At 40.0% G+C, this 10,917-nt stretch overlaps 1 protein-coding gene across 1 annotated transcript; it reads right to left on the bottom strand.

The window, feature by feature from the left end:
- Window positions 1-4,162: 4,162 nt before the first annotated feature.
- LOC147879536 (polyphenol oxidase, chloroplastic-like) lies at window positions 4,163-5,465 on the bottom strand. The gene is made up of 2 exons (XM_087371851.1): window positions 5,272-5,465; window positions 4,163-5,051 (listed from the first exon to the last, which is right to left on the bottom strand). Exons 1-2 carry the CDS (start codon window positions 5,463-5,465, stop codon window positions 4,163-4,165), a joined length of 1,083 nt encoding a protein of 360 aa, XP_087227977.1.
- Window positions 5,466-10,917: the final 5,452 nt, after the last annotated feature.

Genomic DNA, 10,917 nt, shown 5'->3' with positions numbered 1-10,917 from the left:
TTACAGTTGATCTTTTTTGGAAGTTTGCTCTCTTTGGATTTGTACTTTCTCGTATCCAAGAAATACATGATTTTGGTATCAGTGTTACGTTTTTGTATCGGGCACATGTCCTTTTCTACTTTTTAGAAAAGTCTGTCTGTTGGAGTGCATCTATAGGCGCATCTTAGAGCACATCTAAAACCGTGTCTACAAGCGTGTCTAGACGTGTGTCTAGCCTATTTGTAGACACAGATAGTCACTTCTATAGACGCGCTGTTATACGCAAAAATAGACGCGCTTCTCAGATGTGTTTATAGATGCACTTCGACAGTAATCTTTTCTTCCTTTTTTCTTTCTTCTTAGCTCATCAGTAATCATCTTTTTTTCTTTTTTCTAGTTCATCATATGGCCAGGAAGCTCTTCGAGCTCATCTGATCTCCGAAAGTCTATTTTTAGGGACTTCTATAACCTTTAAGGGCACCCTCCTAGTCCTGCGGAGTTATACGGGTATATGATGGGTACTCTAAACACCCCCCCAGGAGTCGGCACTATAGACTCCAAACCACCCCACACTAGCTGAGATTACCCTAGCAGAGTCAACACAGCCCAACCGGCTACACAGCCAAGGCCCTTCTCCCATGTCGTCTTATGCCCCTTCCCCCATGCCATCTTATGCCCCTTCCGCCATGCTGTCTTATGCCCCTTCCCCCATGCCATCAGGAGGTCCTTCTATCTCGCAGAGCCATTGGCGTACTCCTGTGCAGTCGAGACTCGGTTCTCCAGCTACAAGTGATCCACGTAGTCCCGTGCAGTCTCTAGCTACGAGTGGCTAGCATACTAGCTCGACACGACATGGTGGCAGGCGTAATAGTAGGGAGAGCAGTGGGGGATGCATGGCACAGTGCTTTGGGATGGGTGGTGGTGGGGATGATGATAATTCAGATGATTTAGACGTGCCTCCGAGTGATGATATGATATTCTATGACATCACTCAGACAGGAGGTATCTTGATGGATACACAGGGGAAGGACATCATGGCCTTCATGCGCTCTGTAATTGCTAACAATTACAAAGATTGCTTTATCCACTACAAAGACCAGCCAAAGAGGTTGGCTCATGAGACCCTCGCTGCTGTTCACTCTAGGTATCCTAACCCCCCCAATCGTCAGCTCACAGATAAATGGGCCAAGTCAAAGATTGTTATGATACTTGGCAATAAAAGATCTTCGCTTAAGAGGCAAGAACTAGGAGAGCTTGCCAGGCTCGAGGGAGGTCAACCACCTGTAAGGGGCCCACCCCACACCGCTCACAAGCGTGAGTGGAAGAAAACAATAAAGTCAGCGAGGGAGGATCCCAGTCTGCAGCACATGGAGGCACGAAGGATCCAGATGGAGCAATATGGAAGCATGCATTTTGGAGCAGAGGTGTTGAATCATGGGAGGCCCAATTTGTAAGTATCGATCTCAAATTATATTGCTTATATAGTTTATTAGGAGGTTGTTTCTTTGTACTAACCCCTCTGCAAATTGTGTCGTCTTGCAGCTTGATATCGTGGGCAGATACCCTACTCTCGTCGAGACAACCTACCACTGACACCATCGCAGAGGAGATACATGGAAGCACTTCTATCATGACAGGTTGATTACTAAGGAGCAGTATATCCAGGCTATCGGAGCGGCCCTCGAGGCATTTGAAAGTAATTAAATAATGTCAATATTATAAGTAAAGATTTGATTTTTCATACATTGATATATGTTGTCCCTTGTTTACAGGTCCCTGCACAAGAAGACGAGGAAGAAGACGAGGAAGGATGCGGAGAAGGGAGCACAAAAGGGAGCGTAGAAGGGAGCGTGAAAGAGAGCGAGGACGTGGAGAACATAGATTAGTTGTAGAAGTAGTACTAGCTACTCTTTTTTGTACTTAAAGCCACTGGCTTGGCTTCATGCCTCTTGTATATACACTCCTCTTATTTTTTGTACTTGAAGCGACATGATGTGGCTTAGCTTCATGCTATATGTACATATAAGCACTTTTTGAGCTTTCAATTTTATTGCGTTTTGGAGTTGTAATGTTTTATTTGGAATTGTAATTAAAATGTGGTTGGCTGTAAGAATTGAATTACACAATGTGGAAATGGGATTCTTGTAAGTTTATAGCATACACAACATACATAGCATTCTGTAAATTAAAAAAAAATATATTATGTAGCGCATTTATAAATGCGTCTATATACGCGTCTGTCTGTTCGAGAAGCGTCTATTTGCGTGTCTATAAACGCATCTATAAGACCGTTTATAAACGTGTCTATACACGCGTTTAATGATGCATCTATCTGTTTTTTAAATTTTTTAGCAGAGCATCTATTTACGCATCTAGATGCACGTCTATACGCACATTTGTCTGCTATATAGATGCGCTATTAGATGCAGGTCTCTAGATGTAAAAATAGATGCACAAATAGATAGGCCCGTAAGTTTTTTTAAAGTTCAGTAAACGCGTCTGTGTGCACGTCTGTGGGTGCTTTGTCTTGTTGTGAATAAATTAATGTTCTTGTGGGAGGCTATGATTGGTTCTTGAGTACTTGTCAATGTGAATGGTGCTTTGTTCGATTTCCAAGCATAGTGTAACAAAACCTTCTCTTGGTAAGTCTAAAAGAGGTCTAAAACCAAGTGCATATCTTCCTATCTAGAATATATGAGCAATTTGATTTTGTAAATTAGAAATATTATTCAAACTTGAAATACTACTTTTTTTTAGATCGAAGAAGATGGGAGAGTCCTCCCCTTCTCTAGTTTTACAACAAAATAAGCTTGATTTGTAGTATCTATGTTATATTTGAATGTTTATTTGTTAATTTTGAATTTTCCTTGATCCCTTTGTATCCTTATGAGTATATAGTGTAAATGCCTCATACATGATTCAAGAGTGGGATCCATATATGTGCTTGTAGGTGGTTACAGGATGCAACATGTGTATTGTACGAGGGACGTGGGGTAAATGAGAGGATGCTTTCTTGGTATCTAAACAAGTATATAATGCACAAGTTTATAAAGAAGATCACTGATTCTTATTCTTTTTTGAAAGCTCATGCTCAACACCAAGTAGTGCATAGATCCAAAAGAGAGTCTAAGGGCTTTGTCATGGCAGTTTCAAGAGGGAAATTCCTTTTAAAAAGACACGTGCCATACTTTGTTCTTTTGGTTGATTGTCATTGATGTTGATGATTACATGCAATTTTCCAAGATCTATGGCATTGCACTTCAATATTCCATGCATGCCTATATAGTTGTTGCACTTGCATATTCTATGCTTACCTTTTGTAGTTGTTGCAATATAAAATGAAGTATGAGAAGAGTTTAGTAATTTAGTATTGTTGTTTGGGAGATATTTATTCAAAAGATGTGCTAGTTCCTTTACATATATTCCTTTTAGCCATCCTTAAGCTTAAGTGCATTGCTTAGCAAAAATTTGATGCCACAAATTGAAGCGATTATCCAAAAAGTAACAAAACCTTATTTTTTTATTGTTGTACCATCTTAGCACTTCCTCATTAGAAAATTGTTTTAGCTTGGACATGAAAGTCGTATATTTTGGTTTTGGATTTGTTAAAAGTTTACCTTTACCCTCTTTCATAAACACACACACACAAACATTACTTTAGATGGGACATGAAAGTTATATATGTTGATATTGCACTCGGTTTTGGATTTCCTAAAAGTTTGCTTTTACCCTCTTTCACACACACACACACACACACACACATTCTCTCTCTCTCTCTCTCTCTCTCTGTCATACACACACACACACACACACAGACACACACACACACACACATGTGCGTGCATGCATGCACGCACATGCACATGCACATGCACACCTACACGCAGTGTACACCACGCACACGAACTCGCACACACACATATCAAAACTTTAGCAAGATCTCATAAAATTGGGGATACCAAGAAAATAAATCAAGAGGGAGTGCCATAAGCATTCATGATGATCGCACTCTCTCTTGAGCATTGATAAAATATATAAAATATATGATCTCATAAAATTGCCGAATAAATCAAGAGGGAGTTCCATGCGTAAGTCATTAAGAAAACGTCCAAATTTATTGAAATAAATAGTGAGAAAGACAAAACGATGGCCGCTATGTGAGCGGAATAAAAGGAATGAATCCCTACTCGTATTCTACTTTGATGCCTTTCAAAGTCACGTAGGGGTGGTGGCGATGTCCTTTCACCAAGATGGTGATGAGCACCTCGTCTTCGTTTTGAAGCCCAATTCTCTTGATGTTGTCGCCGATCTCCATCTTCACATTTGCGAACAACCGGTTCTCTTTGCCAGCACGTGGAATTACGTTGAACGCACCTACGTACTCTGCACTGCTCGTGCTCGTATCGTCGTCTGCATCCGGTAGATTGATGAACACCTTCAGCTCCACAAACGTCTCCCTCTGCACCTCCACCCCTTGCAACACCAACACTTCTGCTAGTTCATCCACATTCTTCACCCCCTCGTCTTTCAAGAACTCCGCCGATGGCGCCCCAGGTAGCCTCACCAGTGCAACTAGCTTCTTGCCTAAGAAAATGGTCTTCGAGTCCTCCGTTGCTGCCCCTATCGCCTTCACGCTAGATGATGATGTATTTTTGGCTGCGCTAGCATTGGAGGCTGGCTGCGGGGCGTAGTTTATCCACTTCTTGTCTGCCTTAACTGCCTTGTATCTTATGCCAAGCTTCTTGGAGTCCAGAGCATCTCGGGCCTTCACCTTCACTAGGTTTGCGTTTTCGTCGTAAAAGACAAACTCCGCATTCAGAAAATCCGGATCTGTATGGTCTTTGCGCTTTCCACCAGGGAGCTTTTTCCAAACACCCCAAAGCCTGTCGATATTGCTATGATGAGCAAAGAATATGGGATCCCGTGATGCAGTCGTGAAAGTCCCCATGTCCTCAATGAGCGGCTGGCTCGGATCGCCCGTCCAAAAGTGAATAGCATTATGAATTGTGTTCTCCATACTTCCACCGAGAGGTGCATTCAGTACCGTTGAGTTTATGATGTTGGTACCAACTCTGCACAGCAGATTCGAATTAGAACACGCGCATTTCAATAGCAACCGCGAGTGATTCCTCATGTGCAACTGTAGACCAATGACATATCAATTACAACGAAAGAAGTTCTGAATCCTGAGGGTGGGAGAAGATCTGGTTCTCTATCAACATTCTTACTAGTATAACCTAGTTAAAGAATTGGCGGTTGGAAATCCTGAACCTTTCTTAAGATATTTATTACCTGTAGGCACCTCCGGCGAAGAGCTCAGCCGTTGATGCCGTTACTAAGGCTTGATACATCGCATTCAAATTTTCGTCGATGATCTGCGATGTATTTGTCGTAGTGGAGAGAGCATTAAGCCGCACCAGCTGGGGAGGGAGGTGATTTGGGTTACGCTTCGGGTCGTAGAGTGCAGTTCCATTCTTAGCAAACATGGAAGGCATAACATTTCCATCTTCTTGATTGTCCCAATTCCAAAATACCAGAGAAAAACTTGGGTCACCTATCAGACTCGCCAGGATTCGTTCGTGAAAATAGAGATACCAACGATGCCAGGGCAAGAAAAGCCATGAGAAATGTATTTGAAGCGTGATATTGTTCCCTCGTTGAGTGTAGGCTCCGTTGCAGAAAGCACAATGAATATCAACTTGCTTAGCAAAGCTCCTAGGGTCCTCAGACGGAAGAGCTTTCATGAGCTCGTATGCCTTGTTGTACTTCTTGATATATTCAGCATCAGCCTTGTGGGCGGGCCTTCTGGTCTTCTTCTCTCGTCGAAACTTCTTGAAGGAAAACGTGACGGTCTTTTTGGGCAAAGGGAGGCAGCATTGGAAGGTGAGTGTGAGGGCGGGAGGGATAACGGAAGTGGCGATGGCGGGCTGGCACTTGCTAAGGTCGGGAGGTGTAATGGGTGCTCCATGTCCAGAGTGAGGAAGCTGCAGAATGCAACTGCAGAGTAGAAAAGAGAGCAAGAGAGGGAGAGCTAGTGGCCGAAGCATGGGGGGTTGATGAAGCATAGCTGGTTTGTGGGAAGGCAAGGATGATCTCAGTAGAGAGCTCTTGGCCTAGACAGCATTTGTATGAATACAAGGGCCGACAGATCAAGTATTCTTTCACAACAGCTTCCTGAGAGTCATCTCAACGTATTGACATGTACTCTGCGTGGTAGTCGTGGACAATCTGTATAGTTTTTGTAGCTTCATTGAAGGGACCCCATCTTTAGCCCATTTACAGGAACATGGCAACCGTGAACGATGGCCCGTAAAGCACGTATAGACTGACTCGGTCGTCATAGGAGAAACAAAGGAGAGCCTGCCGTTGACACATCCTGCCGTCCTCCTCCCTCCTTTTCTTCCTCTTCTTTGGCCGGCCTTGCCTCTATGAACCCATCTTTATTCACTTAGCCTTCACTATTTTGCGTGCAATGAACCAAACATGACCTTCATTCATATAAACTATTGCATGCTCGTATTTGTAGGAAGCTAACCACCCAAATCAATTACTTTTTGGCATCCTTCCCCATGTTCCTTGTACTATTCATCCCAACCACGATCGATCATGTAAGCAATCATTCTTTATGGAGATAGAGACTCTTGGCTCTTCTTTAATTCATTAGCAGTTAGATCTCCACTTACATTCACATGCTCAATTAGCCTATCTTGTTAAATAGGCTTATCATTTATTCATATTGGAGCATGGCCTATTACCATTAAACACACATAAAATACTAATCCACAAGGAAAAGGGATAGAGCCTATCTTGTTAAATAGGCTTATTATTTATTCATATTGGAGCATGACCTAATACCATTAAACATACATAATATAATAATCCACGAGGAAAAGGAATAGAGCTACCCCCCAATGGCCAAATACACTATTAGAGACATTAATATGTTAGACTTGGCAATTTTACCCAACAATATTCCATCGAAATAAGTACATGTCAATCAGCTAATGCCTTAGTTATATATATATGTAAGCAATGTCAAGCATATCAAAATTTGGACATAACGCCACACACACACATACACACACGTGCGCACACACACGCACACACACACACACGCACACACACATGCACATGCACACACACACATACACACACACACACACACACACACACGTATTTGTAGGAAGCTAACCACCCAAATCAATTACTTTTTGGCATCCTTCCCTATGTTCCTTGTACTATTCATCCCAACCATGATCGATCACGTGAGCAATCATGCTTTATGGAGATAGAGACTCTTGGCTCTTCTTTAATTCATCATGGGGTTAGATCTCCACTTACATTCACATGGTCAATTAGCCTATCTTGTTAAATAGGCTTATCATTTATTCATATTGGAGCATGGCCTATTACCATTAAACATGTATCATTTATTCATATTGGAGCATGGCCTATTACCATTAAACACACATAAAATACTAGTCCATGAGGAAAAGGGATAGAGCCTATCTTGTTAAATAGGCTTATCATTTATTCATATTGGAGCATGACTTAATACCATTAAACACACATAATATAATAATCCATGAGGAAAAGGAATAGAGCTACCCCCCAATGGCCAAATACACTATTAGAGACATTAATATGTTAGACTTGGCAATTTTACCCAACAATATTCCATCGAAATAGGTACATGATCAGCTAATACCTTAGTTATATATATATGTAAGCAATGTTAGCCATATCAAAACTTGGACATACGCCACACACACACACATGCACGTGTGCGCGCACACACACACACACACAAAGAAATGTTCGCCATACCGAGCATTGGTCATATGCCAATCACAATGGCCAAATAAATGTGTGAAGTTATTGAAAATGTAACGAATATTCAATTCAATTAGAGTAATAATTATAGAAATCAATGCATATCAAATCAAGGGTGTAGGCTTCTAACTCTTACTTGAAACCATTAACCTTATCTCGGGGGGTTCACCTTCCAAAATTTTAGTGTACCACGTGCATTCAATACGAGGGGTATTTTAATTCAACTTTTTGTAAAAATTTAGAAGGATTACAATAACACGAGGATTTTTTAAATTTAACTTTAGAAAAAATTCACTTACTGCATAAATAAAGAGGGGTGTTTTTATTGGGTAGAAAATTTTAGCTGAGGGGTTTTAAAAATACCCCTTGAACACACATGATACATAGGATTTCTTAATAGTACACCTTCTGAGAACGTCATACCCAAGGCATTCACTATGTAATTAAAACCCAATACAACATGTGTGTGCATTCAAGGGTACTATTTATTAAACCCCATGAGTATTTACATTTTTTGTAACTCGAAGAAAATAACACCCCTTCTATTGAATGCATGTGCTATCTTACATATTGCTTAGTGAACTCCCTGGAACCACACATGATTAGTAAGATCCTATATATGTTTATTATTTTTGATGCCAAGTGAGGAACCCAAGTCCCACATAAGAGGTCACGTGCCTTCACATGCCGCTAATGTGTATTATGCTACTAAACATCCCATGGGCGATAATTTAATGGACCCTCAGCTACCAAACCACTCTACTGTGCTCACATTGATCGGCGATTTGAGATCCTTTAGCCTTAAACATATATCCTAGATTTTTACTATTTATAGGTGATATTTTATTCACATCCTTATATTCATCTAGGGGCTTACATTTGTGCACACATGACACTTTTGATTAAGTATACATAACATATTATTAATGATCAATGGGGGAGGCACATAGTTTCAACAATCTAGATACAAATTACACATATTTTTGCAATACTAAATGTACAATTTTTTCAGCTTAGATATTGTATCACAATAATTATGAATGGGCTTTGAGATACCATTCTATTAAAAATATTATAATTTCTTTAAGACTCCTTTAAGAGCACATATGCTACACTCAATTGGTGATATTTAATCTATTAAATACATTCGAATATTGTTTATGTGAAGGTTGTAGTTACATCTGTTCATTTCAATTGGATATGTTATACATTGTATCCTTAAATTATGTCATTAAGTATTTTGTGGTGCCAATATAAATCATATCACGTCATGGAATCTTATAACTCTTTAAACAAGTCACAATACAAAAATAGGTGTGATTATTGGTATGTTGATAGTTACATAATATCTTGTATGAAAAAATAGTTTAGAGTGTTATGCCCAAATCAAAGTTGTGTGTAGCTACATTGCTTCATCCCAATGCACTTTTTGCTTTGCATTCACTTTGGGTATGCAAGGAAAATTGTAGTTTTTAGATAGCCACCTGATGGCACACCCATCGCAACTAATGAGTGCTAGGCATATGCAATGAATGTCCAAATGCCGGTTGCAAGAGTGAGGGAAATACTTAGAAATAAAATGCAAGAGAGGAAAGTAAGGTACACAACAAATGGAGAGGAGATTTGTGTTACTTGGACAATGAAAAGAGACAATCGCGGGCTCTTCGGACAAGGCTTGTGCACTACTTGCACTGGAAATAACATGACACTCACTCTCTAATATCTATTCCTTATATATAACTAGGCATGGTGGGTACTACCTCACCTGCATTTACATTCATTCACACTTACCCATGATTAGAAGTATAGGTGCCACCAAGCAAGCATCAAAGTCATCTGAAACTCTTGTCGTCTTGACTTGGTTCACTGCAACAATCGCCATGGATTTGATTTCGTGAAGAGTATGTTCACTTATGCAAAGGGGTTAAACTCTTGCTCCACTTTGCACTTTACCTCGTCTATTCCTTTATCCAAAATGTTTTATACCAATCTATAATGATTTTTTAAATACAAAGTCTATAACTTCTTTTTAAATTGCTTTTTTCAATACCCCAACGTATATATATTTATGTTAAAAACGTGACTTTAAAATATCCTTCTATTGAACACATGTGATAGTCATAGTTTTTTACATCGACCTTGTAGGCACATTCTTCAGTCGCCCTTGCTGTCTCCAACTTCTAGTAGCCCTATTCATCCTATAAATAGCCATAGATTTCCTTGAGCTATCGGTTCTGTTAGAGCTATATATAGCTTGCCCTAACTTGAACTAGGTCTCACCTATATATATGTAACTAGTGATCAATATGAATCAGTCTTTGGGAGTCTATTTGGTGTGTCTATCATCTCTTCTTCTTCTCTCTCAAAATGGTATCAGAGCTACAAAGGTTTTGCTATTGTATGCTCATTGTAATGAAGAAAGACATGAAGTATTAGTTGTTGATTTGATTACATAACGCTTTCATTATCTCATCGCTTATTTTCTTTTGTCGATTTTGATATGTCTAACTTGATGTGGTTTTTAGAGGCTCTCTACTACAAATTTCAGAAAGTTATCAATAGCAAATGGATCATACATCGATTTGCAGATGTAGCTCTCGTCGTGCTCTTCGTTCTGAGCACTTAAACGCCCTAATCGGACTTCGAAGCAGAAAGTTACGTCAGTTTTCATGACGACTACTTTTTTCTTGGTTTCGTGATCGGCACGCTCATACTGCTTTTCGCGAAGAATCTCGTGGCTTCATGATGTATGGGTTTCATGATCAGCACAATCCTAAAGCTTTTTGCCAAAAATACCTCTGTTTCGTGATCGACAAGTTTTGCTTTTCTAAAAAATATCATGGTTTCGTGATCAACAAGCTCAAAGCGCTTTCTTGGCATGCATGTTATTTCTAGTATACTCCCGTCTCATGTTCTATCCTTTTTTGGGGTATCTCGAGTTCTATATTTTCAGAGCGACATTGTATTCTTGATCATTGACGTGAGCTCTGACAAACGTATTCTCCTGAAGTATGATGGTAACATCTATAATCGTCAATGGCTTTCTTTCTGGCTAATGATCTGTTCCTCTGTTTCAAGGACACGGTTTTCCTAGTTGGAAAGTGA

This window comes from Dipteris shenzhenensis, chromosome 33, assembly GCF_047967505.1.
Source record: "Dipteris shenzhenensis isolate YYH24624 ecotype China chromosome 33, Dip_SZ_1.0, whole genome shotgun sequence".
In the NCBI taxonomy this organism is placed as follows: domain Eukaryota; kingdom Viridiplantae; phylum Streptophyta; class Polypodiopsida; order Gleicheniales; family Dipteridaceae; genus Dipteris; species Dipteris shenzhenensis.
Note: the sequence above shows the minus strand (reverse complement) of the source record. Positions and strands in the feature narration are given on the sequence as shown.